This window comes from Balaenoptera borealis (assembly GCF_965194805.1).
Source record: "Balaenoptera borealis genome assembly, chromosome: 20".
Lineage (NCBI taxonomy): Eukaryota > Metazoa > Chordata > Mammalia > Artiodactyla > Balaenopteridae > Balaenoptera > Balaenoptera borealis.
The window spans coordinates 579,736-599,916 of NC_138879.1; the positions used below are offsets into that span (position 1 = coordinate 579,736).

At 53.3% G+C, this 20,181-nt stretch overlaps 1 protein-coding gene across 5 annotated transcripts in view; it reads right to left on the bottom strand.

The window, feature by feature from the left end:
* The window catches only part of PRKCA (protein kinase C alpha), a 365,760-nt gene that overhangs the window by 12,037 nt on the left and 333,542 nt on the right, over positions 1 to 20,181 (bottom strand). For 4 of the 5 annotated variants that reach the window (XM_082371752.1, XM_082371750.1, XM_082371751.1 and 1 more), the window contains 3 exons: positions 11,083 to 11,163; positions 6,588 to 6,695; positions 5,539 to 5,679 (listed from right to left, as the gene is read on the bottom strand). In XM_082371752.1, the coding sequence (XP_082227878.1) occupies positions 5,539 to 5,679; positions 6,588 to 6,695; positions 11,083 to 11,163 (330 nt within the window). Of the gene's footprint in view, positions 1 to 5,538; positions 5,680 to 5,755; positions 5,935 to 6,587; positions 6,696 to 11,082; positions 11,164 to 20,181 lie in introns of those variants that run through there. The other variant, XM_082371753.1, reaches the window with a different exon arrangement.

A 20,181-nucleotide genomic window follows, 5' to 3' on the forward strand; every position in this document is an offset into this window, starting at 1 on the left:
TGCCGCCTCAGCGCGCCTCTCAGGAAAGGCCACTTCTGGCCTGGCGGCGGCTGTGAAAACAGACACACTGAACGATTAGGTTCGTGCAGGTGAGAGCCCCGTGTGTCCGAGGGCAGAGGCTCTGGCCTGCCGTGGCCTGTATCCGCTGGAACGAGGACGCACACACCGCCTGGTCTTTCTTCACACGCACGGCCAGCTCCAGGACGTTCAAGGCCGCCCTTCCAAGAGTGGCTGTTGTCATGCCCAGCATCACGGGGCCTTCACCCCGGACCATGGGTACCGGACTGGTCCCTTCCCTCGGCCTGAGGCCCCAGGGGCTGCATTCCCCGTGACTCCCCGCCGGCAGCTCCCTGAGCCTTGCGAGAGCGCCACTTACTCATATTGATAATTATTTAAAAGTCTCATTTCTTCCCATTTCTCTTTCAAGCAGAAGAGCATCTGGGAGCATAATTACCAAGGAATAGGAAGACATCCTGCCTCTAACTGACCAAGGAGAAGGTGCTGTCTTAGGCGGGTTCCAAGGCTTAAATCCCACCTCAGCGCCTCACAAGATGGCAGGTTCTAGTCTCCCAGGGCTGGTCAGTGTCTGTGTGCCGTCAGAGAAGCTCCCTGAGCCTTGAGAATCTTGATTTTAATTAGCATCACTGCTGCTGGTTCCACGGAAAGGTCCAGAGGATGAACCCCACCTGCCACCTGGCAGAACTGATTAGGTGCGGCCCAAGGCTGCTGTCCACTCCGGGGTCTTCTTTTCCTGTTACCTGGAGAGCTGCTACCCCGTATAAATAACTTCTCAGAGCAATTATCAAAAGAATACAGTGCCGTGGGAGGTCCTTAGTTGTAGGGAGAGGCACATGGAATTATTTAGGTGTAAAGAGGCATTATTTAGGTGTACGTCTGCAGCTTACTTTCAAATGGTTCAGAAAAGAAAATATGTACATGTGTGTCCTTGCCTACACGCCCTCACAGAGATGCAGAGGGAGAATGACACAGGGAACGTGCCGAAATGTGAGCACTGAGGGAATGTGGGTGAAGGGGATGCAGCAGTTCTTTACACTGCCTTTGCAACTCTTCCACAAGTCTGAAATTAATAATTATTTCAAGATAAATAACAAATATTAAAAAGAATACTGCATTAACCTTGATCATCAAACCATCATCAAACTATCTAAACAAACTAATGACCCTGTGAGAAAAAGGACTTTGAGGCCATCAGGAAAATGAATCTGACTGTGCATCTCGCCGCAGACCCGAGGAAAGTCCTTCTCTTCCTTTCTCTGTCTCTTTTTGATATAATAGCGACAGCAATTTCCCAAGAAAGCCCACCTGAGATAGACAGGCCTATTTCTAAAGTGCTCTGCTCACCCACCAATCCTGGATACATTTCTCAGTGTTCTCTTTGTAGATTAATCTCTAATAACCATTTCAGTACAGTGGACGCTTCTGGCCGGCCTGTGAACGAGCTCTCCTGCTCCTTGATGCCAATGGATAGAATTCAAAAACAGAAGCACCAATTAACTCTCTGCTTCCGATATTTGTGTAGACTGTTATTTCTCGTGGGTAGGCTGAATGGAGATGTGAAGGCTGTTCCTGGGCATTTTATTCACAGGAATAATAAGTCAGGATAAACGCCTACAAAATTCAAAGTGACACTGGCTCAGGATCTCGGGCTCGCGTGTGCCTCTGAGGGCAGCCTGCAGGGACTAAGACGCAGGCCTTTTATGGTTTCAGGAAAAGCAAACAGAAAGAGCTTTCCTTCTTCAGGGAGTGCTCAGGAGGCTGGGCCATCGTCCTTTCGTGGTACCTCCTGCTTTACAGAGAGGCGAGTAAAGAGGAAGCTGGAAGCAGCTTGCTTTGTGCTTTTTCCCACAGGGAGGAAGGGAAGCTGCGTAGCTAACACTCTCCAGGAGAGCGTCACCGCACAGCTGTCCGGTTTTGCTTTGGCTTCGGTTTTTCCAAAGAAACCAGCTCGCGAGGACGGGCCCGCTTTCTAGCAAGTCATCTTCACCGTCACAGTCGCACACGGGACACGGATTCTCCCGCCGTGGGGGGCCGCAGGGCAGGCTCCCGACTCCCTCTTGGAGCTGGTGCACCCCTGAGCCCCCAGACTCGCCCCCCTCGGGGGGACGGCCACAGTCCCCCCACCTGACGCCGTCACCCCTCTCCCCGCCCTCCTTCCCGTGCGGCCTTGAACAGAACGCGGGCCGCCGCTGCACTGCTGATCCGCCCTTCAGGTTGCCGCGGATGGAACGTTCTGCTGGAGCCTCTTCGAGGACCCAGTGCATCGCGCCACACACCGGGACGGTGGAACCCCACGTTTTCCAGGCACTTTGGTGCAGCTTCAGGGAGACAGGAAGGTGAGCAAAGCCAGGGCACCGTGGGAGCCCCGACCCTCCAGGGAAGCGCTGGCCGCCCACTGATACGGTAGCTCGGCTCTCTGAGGGAAGTCAGTGACTCTGAAACAAGCTTTCATCGGAGGGTCCAAAACGAAAGTGGAAACTAAAACAAACATGAGACTCCCAAGCTTCCAGGGCAAGCCTGATCTCCGGATAACTGCGGGCACCTCCTGTTGGCATTTACAATAACCAAGGCCTTGATTTCAGGGGAACCAGGGGCCAACAGTCCTTAATACGATAAATCTCAGGGAAACTGATTCTCCAGCATGTGCTACAAACGCACCGAGCAGACCTCACCGAGCCAGACACGGTAGCCAGCTGGGGCTATAAACACTGCTCAGAGGAGAGCTGCTCTCAGAATCGCGTTCGCTGCACACGTTGAGGAAGGGCCTCCGGCAGAAATATTTGCCTGATGGTTTTCTCAGCAGCGAAAGCCAGGCTGGTACCACTGCAACTCTCTCTAAATAACAACACTGCCCGTCAGAGAGTACGCAGCTCCGTGCTTTATCTAGAAACTCTTTTGACTTTGTAATTGGCTCTGGGTGAGGGAACTCCACTTTCCCCCGAGAAAGCCGGGAACCCCCCTCGCGGAGTAACTCAGAGGCCGTCGGGTCTCCTCTGCGGCCGCCGGGTCAAGCCCCGTGCGTCTGGCAGCCTCGACGGCAGCGTGCCTTACGCTGCTTCCTGCAGGCGGAAACGGCCACCGCTACTCCTGGCACGTGGTCTCCCCGCCCCAGCGCGGTGCCCGGGAGACCGCTGAGGTGCCCCTTCCCCTGAGATAAGGGCCTCACGCTGCGGCCGTGCGGGGGGCTTGCTGTGGGGATGAGCCCTCCAGGGACCAGAGCCCCCCAACCTGTCCCCATGCCCTCGACGCTCTTCTGCTTCGGGACAAAGAGTCTGCTGCTTGTTCCTGTGGCCGCTCGCACCCACTGTGGCTTCCGCTTCCCGCCTCTCCCATCCCCCGTCCTTCTGCATTTTTCCCCAGCTTCTTCCTTTTCTGTGCCCAGAGCCCCTGGCACGACGTGGGTTTCTGCCTGGGCCGTCTCACCGCGAGGAGATGAGCTCTCACCGGACAGGCCCTTCACACGAATCCGTCCGTTTTAGGGCCTCGGTCCATGACTTCCACGTCTGTGAGTTCGGGGGCTGTTTCTTCACAGGCAGAGGCAGTTTATTCTTTTTTTTAAATTTTAACCAGCACTCGGTTACACAATGACCAGACAGCAGCAGCGTTCCAGGAATAAATAAATACACTCCCGGCCCCCGACCCGGCTCCCGGCTCAACTGCCTGCCACGGGCTGTGACCACGCGTCCAGTGAGTTCTGTGGCCCACGGGGAACAGTGCATTCTTGGCTGTCAGAGCCAAGGGCCCTCTGGCTTCCCCCCGTCTGAGTTCAGGGCCACCGTAGCCATAGGTGGGAAGCTACGCGAAGACACAACTTCTTCTGCCAGTGAGGCGGGAATAAACAGAAAAGGAAGATGGATGTATCATGGCTGACTTCGCCGCATGGAGTCTCCTTCTGGAACGTGACTGGCAAGTAGCTGCGCTTCGCTCGACAGGCAGAGCAGGGCCAGCGTGCGTCTCTACGTTGTTCCTGTACAGAAACTAAGCTGTGTGTAGGCTGCTACTGTATACCGTTCATACTTAACTTAAGAAGCTAAAGAGATATGAGAGGGAAGAAAGAAAGTCCCTAACAATATTCCTCTGAGACCGCCGGCAGCGCCATTAATCACTGTCTTCATCTTCCTCCCTCTTAAAACCAGGTGTCGGCCTCTTGAAACCCTGGAGGGCCGGCATCCTCTCCTAGGAGAGCCTCCCGACTCAGCGCCCAGAACGAGCTGCAGAGAAGACGGCGCGGCGGAGACGTGAGGGCCCTCCTTGAAACGCCAACTCAGGGGCAAGTCAACTGACCCGATTAGTTTTAGGTTTTCTTCAGTTTGTGCTAAAAGTATCTTGGAAAAATAAAATCCGTGGGCTCGCCACCAGCAGTTTTATTCTTGGAGGAGAGGCCACATAAGCGTATTGGATGAGAAAGTTGCTGCTCTAAGAGTAAAGCCCTGAGCCGCCCAGCCGGCACCCTAGCGCCCCGGGAGGGTCCCCCTGGCCAGCTCACGGGGCACCTGTCAGACGAGACAGATTTGGGCCGAGTCACCACGGGGTTGCTTCCGAAGCCGACTGTGGTGCAACGCTGCCACGCGGTGCTCCCAGGAGCCCAGCCCATCCTGGCCGGGACGCGGCGGAGCCGGAAGGCAGGGATCCGCCCGGCCCTCAGAAACGGGGTGCGGGGCAAAGCGGGGCGTCCTGGGAGGCACGGCAGGGCCGCAGGTGGGGTGAGCGAGGGGGCAGACGTCTTTCAGACTCTCGGTTGATCTCCAGAGGCATAAACGTGAAGACGAGCCACTGCGCAATGGGGAAAGGATCCCGGGCCACAACACCGAAGTCTGCACCCTGGTTCCACCACCCACCGGCTGTGTGTCCTCCAGCAAGTGACTCAGCCTCTCTGTGCCGCAGGGTTCTCAACTGTAAACTGGGGACAACTGTAGCCCCCTCACAGGGTCGCTGTGAGGGCTAAATGAACTAATTTGTAAAGCACTGAGAGCAGGGAGGGCCTGGGGCGTAGTGTTTGCCAAATAAATGCAAAAAAACCCCACACCCAAACAAATGGGAGTCTCCAGGGAGTGAGTCAGGCTGCGTCTGAACAAAGGCAGCAGTGCCAGCGATGAGAGCGGGCACCCGGCCCTCGCGGCAGGGCTGGCCGTCGTGGGAACCACGTCCGGGCCGCCGGGGGCCAGCTGAGACCCGGTTAGGCTGCAGGGCTCCCGTCGGGCGAGGCCACGCCAGGAGAGCCGCAGCGGACGGGGGTCCTGCCGAGGACTCAGCGCAAGGACGACAGCCACGCGGGGCGCACGAGGCCCGGGCCCCGAGGCCGACCTGCCCGGGTCCTCGCGTCGCCCGGGGGACCCTGCTGCCTTCTGGGGGGGCGCGGGTGCCACAGGCTCCCCTGACGCTCAAGGTCAGCTCAGACCTCACGAGCGAGGGCCAGGCTGGGGCCCGCAGAGGCCGGCGGTCAGCAGCCCCCTCTCTGCCGACAAACCCCCCGGGATCTGGGGAAACAGGGCTCAGGGAGCGGCCGCGGCCCCGACTCACCACTTTGGGCTTGAAGGGCGGCTGGATCTCCCTGTTCTCCAGCTTCTCCCAGTCGATCCTCCGGAAGAAGGTGTGCTCCCGCACGTCCCGCTCTCCCTCGGGCCCGCAGCCCAGCCGCTTGCCGGGGTGTTTGGTCATCAGCTAGAAAGTGGGAGGGGAGAGAGCTCTCACGCGGAGCTCGGTAACCTGGCGCCCGTGGCTGACAGGCCTGGACCGTCCAGCTGCGTCCGCTGACCGCAGACAGAGGCGCTCTCACCAAAAAAAATGGTGATGTGAGGTAACGGAGGTATTAACTCAGCTGTGGGAGTCCTTTCACACTGTACACATACATCAAATCATCACAGTGTGTGCTTTAAATATGCTACCATTTTATTTGTCAATTACACCTCAATAAAGCTGAAAAAAAAGAGAAACAGAAAGACCCCCTCAAAAACCAGGGGAAAAAGGGAACGCCAGGCCCAGCGCCTGCCCTCTTGCTGCTCTGCCCCCAGCCCTGACGTCAGGGCTGCCCGGACCACATCTCAGGATGCTCTGCGTGACGCCGACTCACGCAGTGGGGACACGTGGGGACACGTGGGGGCACGTGGGGGCACGTGGGGGCACGTGGGGACATGTGGGGGCACGTGGGGGCCTTTCTGCAGTGATTTGTGTGATGAGGAAACGGGGAAGCAATCTGGACCCACAGCCAAACACAAGAAGAATTTAAATAGCCGTCTTTATACACTGTTTTAGGAGCTGCCATTCTGTATGTGCATTAAGAACACATACATAAAAAGGCACGCTATCACTAAAAACTGTGTGTGCCAGAAGTGTCACATAGGATGCTATATAACAAGCAGCACGTGCCTATTTACTGCCCGGACCAAGATACTCTCAAAGACTCATGGTTCGGAAAAACCAATGCCGTCACAAGAGAGGTGACGAGTTAACTGCACACCCAGTGGCGTGGGCATGTGGTCCCCCCACCGTGTCTCTTAGAAGCGTCTGGATGGCATCTCTCCGACGGACCCTCTCGGTCCACGGCCATCAGAGGAACCAAGTCTACCTACCCCTTTGCAGATGGAAACGGCCTCCTTGGATAAGGACTTCGGGTATGAGACGTTGTGCTCCATGATGGACTGAAACAGTTCGTCCTCATCCTCGCCGTCAAACGGAGGCTGTTCCGGAAAAGAGGGAGATGGGGGTGTCTAGGCTGAGTAACTCCTCACCTCACCGTGGCGCCTGCACACCCAACTCGGCACCGGGAAACAGCGCGGGCTTCTCCCGCATGCACGCGGCAGGCTGCAGACTTAGCTCGATTACCTCGCGGGCTGTCTTCAATTAGGTTGGCGGTCGGGCGTGCTTTTCACTTTCTCCTGTCCCTTGCCTTGCTCTGGCCGACCCCAAACAATCTCCAGGGAAAATGTTTTTGAGTAGTGTTTTTAAGGATTTGCAAATAAATTACAATTAACCCATTAATCTTGTAATTATGTGTTAAAAAATCTCACTACGATCAAGTGAGGTTACAGATAGCCTTGCGTTCAGAAGGTGCGGGGAGGCTGGAGAAGGCAGATGCCTTTGGGTTCTGAACCTGGGGTGAAGGGGACGCAGAACACGGGCAAAGAGGGCTCTCCCCAGGCCCGGGAATCCACACCCGGGCCTTCCGCTCTGTCGGGGGCCTGCCGCTGGCACGGTGGCGGTGACGGGGGCTTAGCGTGCCCTGGGCACCTCTCTGTCCTGGTGAAGGCAGGTCAACGGTGGAGAGTTAGTCACATGCACCTTCCTCCCCAGCGGCTGAGCCTGGGGACCCAAGGGTGATGTGCGATGCAGTCCTCGAGTACAGGACCATTTTGGATGGCTTCCCTTCCCTCTTTCCCCCATCCTCGTGACCGTTTTTAGATTTCTACAGATCTGGACTCACTGTTTCAAGCTAAGCTACCTGTTAACTAAAGACCTGGCTTGGTGTAAAAAATTTCTGAACGGGGAGTGCTCTCCTTGGCAATATGTAATTTGTGGATTTTAAATAGGCAAGTGAGGGGTGATGGTTCACGCTTCCCAGAATGATTCCGGAATCACTTACTAGTCAGTGGTCATGGGGGCCCTGCCATGGTCATGTGCAGATCACTGATGTGGGGTGGGGGGGGAGTACCCAGGGACAATTCCAGCTGAAGTTCTGGGATAAAGGACTCATTACCGAGTCACCAGGAATGAAGACCAAGCATAAATGACCCTGGCGGGAAGGCACATAAAGAGGAGAGGGCTGGGCCCTTTATGATGAGTGCCCGGGACGCTCTGACAAGCAAGATGCTCATTAGAGGGCCGGGTAAACACTATTTATGCTCGAAAGTAATCATAGTTGTCAAGCAATCCAGGAACTGAAGAAAGACTCAGGCTGTTTTAGACTCAACTGTCCCCCTGCTTGCTGACAGTAAATAAACCAAATGAGAAGAAAATTGCAATAAACTATCTTCTTTTCCCTGCTCATCTTCAGCCCTCTGTGATTAAAGAGGATAAATTTAGACCTCAACCCCATCAACAAGTTGATAATTAATCTCCCTTTTCAATAACGACATCCATTCCCTGTAGCTTGAGGGGGGGTGATCTGAGCAGAGCCTTCATTATCCTCTCTGGGCTGAGTCACGGCCCAGGAATATGTTTAAATTTGCACTGAAGAGTCAGCAGGACTAAGAAGGGGGTTCTGAAATGAAAACCCCGTGTTTGTGGCAGGCACAGTGGAGAGTTAGAGGAACAGCAGCTGGACCCGACACTGCATCCGAATGTGGGCTGCTTTTCAAATGCCGTATTTAAAGAGTGTCACTGTTTCCAACAGATGATGAAAACTTTAAGGGCTCACATCAGGCAGGCATGGTGACTCCGAGAAGCTGGCGGGGAAATAACGAAAATGTGCCGAATGTTTTGGAGCCACTGGGTGTGGGAATCTTAAAGTCCAAGGCCTCAGGGACAGTCTGCAAATGAGGCAGGAATTCAACATGCACCCCAAAGGGGACGTCCCTGCAGGAGAGCGATGTTTCCCAAGCTCTCCCGGGGAAGGAAGTCCCCAGAGGCCTGGGGAGGGAGGATGGTGGGGCGAAGCTGGCTGCAGGCCCGTGTGCAGAAATCCTAGTCTCCCCGGGCCAATAAAGAGTCTGCCCCTCTTCTGTCCTGTGACGTGCGCCGGACCTGGAAATGGATCCGGACCACTTCCACCCATCAACTGCCTGTGTGGGCCTACGCAATTGTGACTCTGAATGAAAGCAGGGCTTGTTTCCTGGACTCCAGAGTCAGAACGTTTGAGTGGGGTCTTGAGGGGAACTCAGCTTTCTGCGCCTTTGCGAATAGATAGCTCCCACGGGGGCAAACAATTCAGTCAAATTTTACTGTCAAAATGCCAAGGAGGGGAAATTAACTTAAGGTGCAGGCGATCTGTGTTCTGCCAGCAGCTGTCTTGCTGACAGCGGTTCTACGGAACTGGCTTTTCTGTGTTTGCACATGGAGGTATATAGCCTTAAGAAGAATGGTTCCTTGGGGGAAGAAACCTAAATAAATAATACACAAACCACTTTTTAAATATCAAGTCTCAATATCATGGAGAAATAAAGACCAAATATAGGTGGAACCTCTTATCTTTTAATACTTAAAAGACAACTTTAGTATCTATAGGATGTAAGACACAATGAAAGAGAGAAAGGAGAGACCACGGGGGTCTCCCAGCCCAGAGGGAAAGCCAGTGGTCTTGCGATGGTCTCCACGGCCCGGGGCCTGGTGCCCTCTCTTCCTCTCTGATCTCAGCCTCCTACTCCACTCCAGCCACATGGGCGGCTTCCTCTCCGTTCCTTAAGTGTAAAGCTGCACACTCCCACCCCAGGGCCTTTGCACTGGTTGTTCCCTCTGTCTGGAATGCTCCTCCCCCCGGATGTGCACATGGACATCCTCTCACTTCCTTCTGGTCTTAACTTTATCTTCTGTGTGAGGCCCTCCCTGGGATCCAAGCTAAAATTTCAACCCTCCCCCAACACTCTGTGTTCTTCTGCTTTGTTACTTTTCTTCTTAACTTATCACTATTACGGTCCACCAACTGCACATCAAAAATGAAATCAAAGTCCAAAATGTTTTAAAAAGCAAAACTTGGGAATTCCCTGGTGGTCCAGTGGTTAGGACTCCACGCTTTCACTGCCAGGGGCCCAGGATCGATCCCTGGTCAGGGAACTAAGATCCCACAAGCCGTGCGGTGTGGCCAAAAGTAAATATAAAATAAATAAATAAAAAGCAAAACTTGAATTTGCCACATACCAACAAATACTTAGATAACATTTATATTGCAATTACAACTAGGTACATAGCATTTGTATTGTGTTAGGTATATTGAGTAACAGCAAGATGATGTCAAGTGTACGGGGGGATGTGCCTGGGTTATACGCAATTACCACACCATTTTACACAAGGGACTTGAGCCTCCAAGGACTCTGGTTGACCCCGTGGGAGTCCTGGAACCCGTTCCCAAGGATGCCGAGGAGGGGCCGCCCATCATTTCCTTATCTGCCTGTCCACTGTCTTCCTCTGGACCGCGAGCTTACTGAAGGGAAGGGTCTCTGTCTGTTCTGCTCACAGCCACCCCCCACCCCCGCACAGTCAGTAAGCGCGCACTGAATGAATCATAAAGGAGTCAATGGACGCAACGTGTCAGAAAGGCTGACTTTTCCCCAGGAACAAAGATGCAAAGATTTCTTTGGGGGCAGCTCTGCTACTCGACGCGGGTGTTTCTTTCCGTTCTCTCTTACAAAGGCTCTTGGCTAGGGAGGGGTGCACTTCAGGGCTGAGCGTTAATAAAAGCTGCCCACGACAGAATCATTAGTAGGTACAATGGCAGAGATCTGAAATGTGTGAAATGCACCGCTGTCATTCTTAATCCACTGAGATTTGGGGGTGGGAGCTGCTTGTCAACAGCAGCGAGTGTGACTTACCCTAGTAATACAGATACTAAGGCCACCACCTTAGAAAGTGTCACATTAGGCAGTGATGCCCTTGGTTACCCGACACGTGTCACACAGCCAAGGGAAACCTAATCTGCCTTTTCTTAACTGGAAGTTCAGCCTCGCTGGGCTTTTGTGAAAATTACAATGAATTGCCCAGGGAGAGATAAGGGCAGACGAGAGAAGCTATTAAAACACTCCCTCCAGTTTAACTAACTTCTTCCTTTACAATAATACCGGCTCTACACATGGGAGCGGCCGGGGTGATTTCTGCAGAGAAACGTGCAGTGAAGCCCAATCCCACCCCAGGGCTGAGACACCGAAAACAAAAGGCCACCACGGTCCTCAACGTGCAGGGACCTTTTGCGGGTGATGCAAAAGCTGTATCGTCTACACTCCAGGGTGTAGCTTTCAGTTTGGGTCTTTAGGACTAGAAGATAATGTCTGTACAATTTCTCCCTCTTGCACCAGGATGAGGGGAGTCAGGCCAGCATGAGCCATTGCACACGGCCAGGTCCTGCTCTCGCGGTCCCACGGCGCTGAAGCCTTCATGCTACGTGGCAACACACAAGCACGAGCACACGGGGGACGTTACCTGCCCGGCCAGCATTTCGTACAACAGGACGCCGTAGGCCCACCAGTCCACGGATCTCCCGTACGGCTGATACGCGATTATCTGTGTGAAAACAAACACGTCAACTACATTTAGCGGCCAATCAGGAAGCCTGTGCTGGAACAGGGAAGTCAAGCGTGTAGGCGTTTACACACTCCGTTCGTGCAAACGAGGTGATGGTAACATTTGTCGCTGGGTTTTGAAGGGGACCCTTCGAATCAGACACACAGAGAACTCTCGCCCCACGATTTTGGAATTCCTCTTCTGAATCCACCGGGAGATGCCACGGCACTGCTGGAAGGTAGATGTAATTATCTTCTTGGGTGAAAAAGGTTTGGGCACTGAGGTGGATTTCATTTGTGGAAAAAGCCAGAGGTCATTCAGAGCAAAGGTCTGATAAACAAGACGATCAAACTATGATACAGAATTTTGCTGAAGGATGAGGAGGAGGAGGAGGAGGAGGAAGGACTAAAGGAAAAATGCTGGTTTCCTTGCGCTGCACGACAGGCCCAAGGGCACCTGCTGAAGGACTGACGTTTTGAAATGTTTTTGAAAGAGACAAAAAATGCAGTAATCAAGTGTAAGATGTGGACCTTGTCTGAATCTTGATTCAAACCACCCAAACGTAGAAAGAAATTTGGAAAATTAAAATACGGTCTTGAATTAGATGACGTTGTGGGAATTGTTCCTAATATCATCATGTGGGATAAACAGTCGGATGATTAGTTACAAAGTGTCCTTTTCAGTTAGAGGGGAGTGTATGCACGGGTGACGTGCGTGAGAGATGAAGTATTTAGGGGTGAAACGGCATGACAGCTTAGATTTGGTTTAGATACGTCAGTAAAATTGGGGCGGGGGGAGGAATCGATGAAACGAGTAGTCTGCAGCTGGGGATGGGCCCAGAGACTCTCAGACGTGCTAGGGTGGCTCTACACCTCCCCCCCCCCGCCCCCTGTGGAAGGGGGTAATACTGACTCGGATATCTAAGAGAGGCATGACTTATCACAACACAGCGGCTGCGTCCCAGGTAGGCTGTGTGCCAAAGGCACACACTTTCCAGACCCGTGGATCTGCCCCGGGATTCGAGGCCAGGACGTAACTAACAGATACTCAGCACAACCACCTGCCATTCCGCAGAAAAACTGGACTTTGGGGTGTTCTAGGGTATCTTCCAAATGGCCCCTATGTCTCATTAAACGTCCTGGGACATCAGCTAACCTCCTGTGCGTCTGCCCACCCCCATTCCTTCAACATGTTCCCAGTATTTCTCCCCGTGGCACGAGCAATGCACGCTCCTCTGACTTACCCCGGTGTGGGCAGAAACAAGGGGGCGCACGTTTGAATCTGGCAGCTTTGTAGCTCGTTTCCTTGGCAAGAAAATGATAACCAAAGGAACCTACAAAGAGGCCTTAATTTCTTTTGAAGACTACATTTGCTCTTTTCTGAAAACATAAAAAGCACAAAAAACCCTACCAAAATGAGCCTCTAATTTATTCCCTAATGACATGAAATGGTGGCGGCCACGGCAGTCCCCAGACGGGAAATGACTGCATCAAAGCCGGACTTGAACAAGTAGAAGAAGAACAGAAATCCTCTTTGGGAGAGGAAAGACACACCCACCAAGCACCTACTATGTATCAGATAACTCTGCACACACTGTGTGTAACCCAATGAGCCAGAAATTCTTCTTCTTCTCATTTTTTAGGGGACAGAACTGAGATGCAAGAAGTTTATGGAACTCGCCCGAAGCCAATCAGGTAATAAGTGGTGCTCTGAAAACTGACATGTATGTTTTAAAACTACAGTTTATGGCTTTCAAATACATGGAATCACTTGCACTGGGATTAATAAAGTATGAATCAAAGGGTTTTGAGAATTAGTTTAACGAGATTAGAAATCATCACTTCAGTTGTTGTAACTATATTTCAAAAGCACTTGAGTAAAATTTGTTCTTGTAACTATATTAAAACCAGGCCCTGCAATCTGTTCTCATTAATCAGTGTGTTAGTGGGTTTTTAAAAAAATTTTTTATATTGGAGTATAGTTGATTTACAGTATTGTGTTAGTTTCAAGTGTACAGCAAAGTGATTCGGTTACACATATATACATGTATGTATCTATATTCTTTTTAAAAAATTCTTTTCCATTATAGCTTATTACAGGATATTGAATATAGGTCTCTGTGCTCTACAGTAAAACTCTGTTGTTCACCTATTTTAGTTTCCGCTTGTTCTGAACACAGGCTGAGATGAGGCCTCACACTGCTGTGCGAGTTACGAGGCTGAGGAACAGTGGGGGCTGGATGAGGGAGACCACGCTTTATTCCAGACTCTATTTCTACACATACTGGAGCAGTCTCACCGGCCAGACCCCTCTGCTCGGGTGCTGGAAGATGCCACCCACTTGGAGAACTGTCCGAAGTCAAGGGTGTGGAAACCCCGATTCTGGTCAGAATGATTCACAAACCCTGAAAGCCAGGCCCAGGGGAAGTTTTTGTTTGTTCGCTTGTTTTGACTCTTTGTCAGCTTTGGTCCAACTTGCTTCTCAGGGTCCATGAAGCTCTTCTGACTTGTGATGATAACACCTGATGCTTCCTCCAAGGCTTAGGACAGCAGGAGGCTGAGTGCCAATGGCTTGTTTTCTGGGCGATGGCACTGGTCAGCCCCTGGAGCTGGCCAGCTCACCCTGCACTGAGCTTACAAGGTTTCGTCTTTAATTGTTAATAATAGGACGGGGGTTAGGACTTAGCTGGAGCATTTTCTCCTGGAGACGTTCACAGTCTGTCACCCCTGGCTCACGCCCTGGATGAAATGAGACGGTTCACAGATCTAAGCTACAAGAGATGGGGCAACCCCACCGCTGCAAACGCATGTTCAGCACGAAGCATACTTCCCCTCGACGATCAGCTGCTGTTAACAAATACCTCCAAATTACCCCAAACCTCACTGCAAAGGGGAAGCAGTGTTGAAGAGAGAGCCCCACTGAAGATCTGGACATTTAGAAGCACAGGATTTAGGGTGCTGGTGACACTGTCCCCTGTGAGCTGTGTAGACCTGCACCGTCCCATACGGGAGCCACTGAGCCACGCGCGGCTATAAGCCTCTGACACGCGGCCAGCGCAAACGGGCATGAAACGCTTTGGGTGTAAAATACACATCCGATTCTGAGGACTTAGTACCCCAAAATGCAGAGTATCTCATGGCTAATTTTTCATTTTGGATATACCGGGTTAAATCAGATATTAAAATTAATTTCACCTGTTTCTTTTTTAAGTTTTTAAAAAACGTGGTTGCTTAAATGTAGTTTGGGCTTGCATTTTATTTCTACTGTTCAGGGCTGGTCTAGACTGAGTTCTACCGGCTCCTACTACCCGCTCCAGTTCCCTGGCTCCTGTTGGCCTAGGGGGTCAGCTTTGGGCTGAGGAAGCAGCTCAGGGACCACAGAACGGACGGGAGGCTGTCTTGCGTCTATCCCCGACGTACACGGGAGCAGGTATGTCTCTGGCACTTGGAAGCTGGCAGCCAACCCGGGCGATGCCTGTCCCCCTGCAGCCCCCCGGCGAGGAGCTGCCCCAGTGACATGGTTCCCACCGCAGAGAAACTCACAAAAGGAGAGGCAGGCTCGGCTGGAGGGGCTGGGGCTGGCGACCTTCCCTGCGGCACCGGCACTGGGGAAGCCAGAGACAGAACCCCCGGGGGGCCACTGTCATCCAGTTTCACTGCTTCTTGTTACTACGATCATCATGATTATAATTCCCTGAGCCAGGTGCCTGGGGGCTGTCAGGGTGCTACAAGTGGCTGCCTGTCTTGTACAGTGGGGTGTGAGTGGCCTCCTTGCAGCCTGGGTACAGGACCCGGGCAGAGGGTGGGGGGCGGCTGGAAGGACGTCGCTCCAGGGCCACCCACCCTTCCACCCTCTGCAGGGCTACACACTCCAAGGCCTCCCGAAGCGGACGGGGCTTCCGAAGCTTTTCTGGAGAACTCGGGGGGGCAGCGTGGTGAGGCTTCAGATGCCACTGACGACAGCAACAAGGACCGGAGCCAGTGTCCCCACCCGGACTTCCACCAGGTGCCAGGGCCTTTGTTAGCTCGGGGGGCCCTCACGGGGCCCTGGCGGTAGGAGCGTCCGAGTTCAGAGACGAGGAAACGAGGCACAGGGACGTTAAGTAGCCTGCCCAGGGCTCCACAGCCAGAGGCGGCAAAGCTGGCATTTGAGCCCTGGACGTCTGGCCTTGGCCTCCACGATCTGGACCATTTTTCTGAACTGAAGGTTCATCCGCTCCTGAGTCAGTGTGGCTCCCTAGACACTAGGGCGGGAACTGGCCCAGCCGGGGGACTCTTGCCAAAAAAGGGGTCAAATGCTTAACAGGGTCCAAATGGCTAAGGTGCCCACGTGGATCAGCAAGTCTGGCCCGAAGGCTCGTCTCCCAGGGTCCCGGGGACTCGCGCGCCTGTCCTTGGCCGCATTTCCTGGTCTCTGCTTCTCACTCTCCTGCCGTGTGTCCTGGTCGACCCCCCAGTGCCCGCGCTGGAGTAAACGGCCCAGCTGTCGACCGCCCTTGCCAGGCTGCAGCACAAAAGAACGCTGGCCTTTACCCATAAACACGCTCAAGTCCTCTGACTGTCTCAGGGAAACAAAGCCTATCATTTCTTCCTTTTATCAACGATAAAAATATTTTAATGGGAAACTTATGGTTGTTTCGAAAAACATCATAAATCCCCCAGGCTAGAACATGGGACACTGGAGGCCTTCTTCACGGACCTGGTGGAAATGCTGACTTGTTGAAACAGTACCATCTGGGAAGAAAGATGACGTGCCTGGGGGTGCTTTCCGGGTGTTCTGTTCTCACAGCTGCAGGGCCCTGAGCTCAGTCAGCGTCTCCCCAGCTCCCTGCTCCGGGGCCCACAGCCCAGGGCCACACAGATCCCGAAGCCTCTGCCACGTGAGTTACACTGAGGCTGCTTATCTGCCCCCACTCGACCCAAGGCTCTCCCCCCAGGGGCCGGGCCGCCCTCCGAGCACCCCGCACGGCAGACTCTCCCTAAGGTCAGGCTGGAGAAGCCAGTGGACCTGGTGCAAGCCTGCTCCGCGGACACCACCGACCTCCTGAGCGCAAAATGCAAAATGCTCGTCAGACTGCTAGATTGCTAAGGCTGCATGGGCCTTCGAGACGGTTTGGAAAAGCATCCTCAGGGTTCTGAGAAGGAAGCCGAGAGGCTTGCTGGAAGGTCGCTGGGTGGGCGGCAAGGTCTCCCAGCTGTGTCTACCTCCTGCAGCGCCAGGCTTGGACCAGAGCGTGGTGAAGAGGAAGCACATTGGGGGTGGGGTATGGACGAGGCATCCCCAACTCTCAGCCAAGATGCTCCCAGTCAAACCACTTTGGGGCAGTGCCTCCCAGCCCAGAGCACTGCAGGACGCAGAGTGCGGCAAGAAAGCTCCGAACCTGACTGCCGGAGCCCAGCTCGGCCACGCGGGAGCTGTGTGACCTTGGGCAAAGCGCTTGGCCTCTCTGAGCTTCCGTTTCATCTGTGATACTGGAACCCCAGCACCCCACGTACTGGCAAGTACGTGGTATGTATAGAAACGCATGTTTATTGTAGGTGAGTTGAATATGCGTAACTCCACAGGGTCTCACGTCAGGAGCAGGAAGGGCCCCGGGCACGGCGGGCAGGTGAAAGGGACTCAAGGCAATGAACTAACCCAGGCTCACAGGAAGACGAAGGAAACGTTTTGGATGAGAGGCTGGATTAATAACATGTATTAAATACTCTGAAATGATTGTCAGCACCTGGGAATTCCGTCAACGATGAACCTTCTGTGCATTCTTCCAGCAAATATCATCTGCCTACGGGCCGGACGCTGTTCCAGGCACGGGGCACAGACGTGAATAAAACAGATTAAAAAATCCCCCTCTCATACAACTGAATTAATTCTGACCAGAGCAGCAAAACTTCCGGTTTCTCTTCTCTGTGGTATTAACACACCCTCCCCTGCCCCTTCCTTCACTGCCACTGTTTGGGCTAATCGTGCGTTTCTTGGGGCCAGGCACCCTGCGAGGCACAGGGATTACGACACGAAAATGGATAAATACACTAAAACGTGATACCTTACACGTCGAGGATCTCAGTACATCACATGAGAAACACCTGCAATATTTGGAAGCTCTGGACAAAATGCATAATGTAAGTATAAAGGAATTCTGGCACAAGATGAGAATGGAAAGTTTGGAGTCTGCACTACGTATTTCCCGTTTAGATGAACACGGTGGCCCGGACTGGGGTGAACAGAAAACGACGTCTCTAAAGGCAACACAGGTGCTTTAAGGTCCAGTTACAGTAACCACCCCTCTGCCTCCCTGATACCCGAGGACCTGAAGGGGATCACGTGGCACAAAGAGGGTTTGCAACGACCGACCCTGGCTTTAAATAGCAATTAACACAGAAGAGGAAAAGGAAGGAAGCAAGGAAGGAAAAAGAGAGCGAGGGAGGAGGGGATGGCAAAAGCAGAGCTTCCAAAGCCTGGTGATTACAGGCCCCGTTCCCAGTTCTATCCTGGACCTTTGTTTGGAAGGGAAAGGCCACCCAGGCTGCATTTCTTCTTCTTCTTCTTTTTTTTTTTTTTTTTATTCATAAACTGCTTTAAAGAGAAGTTTTAGGTTCAGAGCAAAATTGAGTGGAATCTGCGAGTTCCCATATACCCCGCCCCCCGCCAAGTTCAACACACCGAGGCAGTATCTTAGTTACAATCGCTGAACCTGCATGGATACATCGTTATCACGCAAAGCCCAGGGTTTACATCAGGGTTCACTCCTGGTGCTGCACAGTCTATGGGTTTTTGAAAATGTATCATGACATGTACCCACCACTGTACTGTTATTGTACATAATAGTTCCACTGCCCTCAAAACGCTCTGCGCTCTGCCTACACGGCCCTCCCCCAGCCCCGGCAATTACCAATCTGTCTTATTGTCTTCCTAGTTTTGCCTCTTCCAGAATGTCAACAGTCGGGCTCTTACAGTGTGCAGTGTTTTCAGACTGGCTTCTTTCACTTAGTCATGCACACCGAGGTTTCCTCCATGGCTTGAGAGCTCATTTCTTTCTAGTGTTGAATAATATTCCATTGTCTAGACGTATCGCAGTTTATTTGTTCATTCACCTACTGAAGGACATCTCGGTGGCTTCCAAGATTTGGCAATTATGACTAAAGCTGCTATAACACTTGTGCAGGTTTCTGTGTGGACATAAGTTTTCAATTCATTTGGGTAAATACTCAGGAGCATGACTGTTGGATCATTTGGTAAAGACCATGTTTAGCTTCGTAAGACACTGCCGAACTCTCTGCCACGGTGGCTGTGCTAATAATTCCGAAAGAGCCACGAGTAAAATTCTGAATCGCCTACCAGACTTCTGACCAGGCAGAAAGATGCCCCCGCACCTGGTGTCTGTCTGACTCTGGGATGTGCGCTAGCGAGTGTCTGTGGTCCTCAGATGAGGCAACAACATGGAGTTACACAGGGAGAAAGCATTCCCATTTCAAGGCTTTGTGCAAAGCTCTCATCTCTTACTTGGGCTGATCTCCCTCCAGCTCCTCGGTACCATCTGCTTGTCGAGGAATAAGTCAGGAAGGTGACCATGAAACGACCAGGGCTGGGAAAACACCATCCCAGTTGACCTGGGTCACCCAACCTCTTCAGCCCAAGGCCGAACTAACTTCCATAATTTCTTGTTACATCAAAAAAAACCCCCCCCAAAACAAAAAAACTAAACACCTCTTTGGATTCTCTTCTGCCAACCTGATATTTTCAAGAACCTCCTTAATAGCGAGGTACACTAAGAATATGATACCCACAGTAACAGGGGCCAAGTTTTAACCCCACCTAAGCCACACTGCACTGGGCACGGTGCCTGTCTCCCACGGGGGTGGCAGTGACACCGCGGGGGGGGGGGGCAGAGCCAGGACTCGACCCCGTCACGGTGCCCGCTGTATGTGAGCAGGACGGGAGTGGGGTGAGGACATCTGAGGAACTGCCCCGACCCCTGGGACCTTTACCCGCCCCTCCTTCCTGTTCTGCTTGGTGAGAGATGATGGTACTGATTGTGAGTAGGTAAAACGCATCCTGGTTTACAGCGTCATTTACCTGTGGCCGAGACCCAGACTCCGTACGGGCCTGGGGCGCTGGGGCCACAGGGACAGAGGCCACAGACCATCCGCCTAAATGCACGCGCTACAAGCTGAGCTCGCGGAATTAACTAGCTGCTCTCTCCTACCACCTTGCACGCGGACCCCCCAGCGCTCTGCTCGGGCTGCTGTGACAGCTCGGCTTCAACAACAGACGCCCACTTCTCACGGTTCTGGAGAGTCGAGGTGCACGGCCAAGCTGCCGGCGGGGCTGCTTTCCCGCGAGGGCAGCGGCCGCCTCGCTGAGCTCTCGCCGGTCTGTCCTCCGCGAGCTGCCCTCCTGGAGTCTCTCACGAAAACCTCAGTGCTCTCCGAGGGGGCCCCACCCTAATGGCCTCATCTGGCTGTGATCACCCTATAGACAGTCACACTGGCGTCACCTTCAACACACCAAATTCAGGGGAACATGATTCCACCTGTAATTCCTCCCAACAACCGGAAGGCCAGGTTCGACTGGAGGATTCAGGGGCCCCTGAGACGGCCCCCCGGACGCGGAGGCATGGCCCGCTTGACTGCTCTTGCCGCCCCCCTCCACCGCGGCCACGACGAGCCTCCGGCACGTCCCAGCTCTGTCCCAGCTCTGTCCCACCTGCCTGTCGGACGCAGGCGTGTCTGCGCCAGCAGGGCGGCACCCCGCGGGCCGATGGCTGCGGGGAGAGGCTGCGCAGGTCCTGGGAGGGACTTCTCAGACCCCAGGTGGGCACGCCCCTTTGACCCTACAGACCCCAAGCCCGTGAGGAGGGCTCAGGCTGGGGAGGCCCGACGAGAGCCCTGTAACGTTGGGGGCACAAACTTCAGCCTGCAGCCCAAATCCAGTCCGACCCTGCCGGGTACAGCCTGGGAGCTAAGCATGGTTTTAAGTTTCCTGAATGCAAAAGAAAGCATGTAACAAAGACTATCAGTC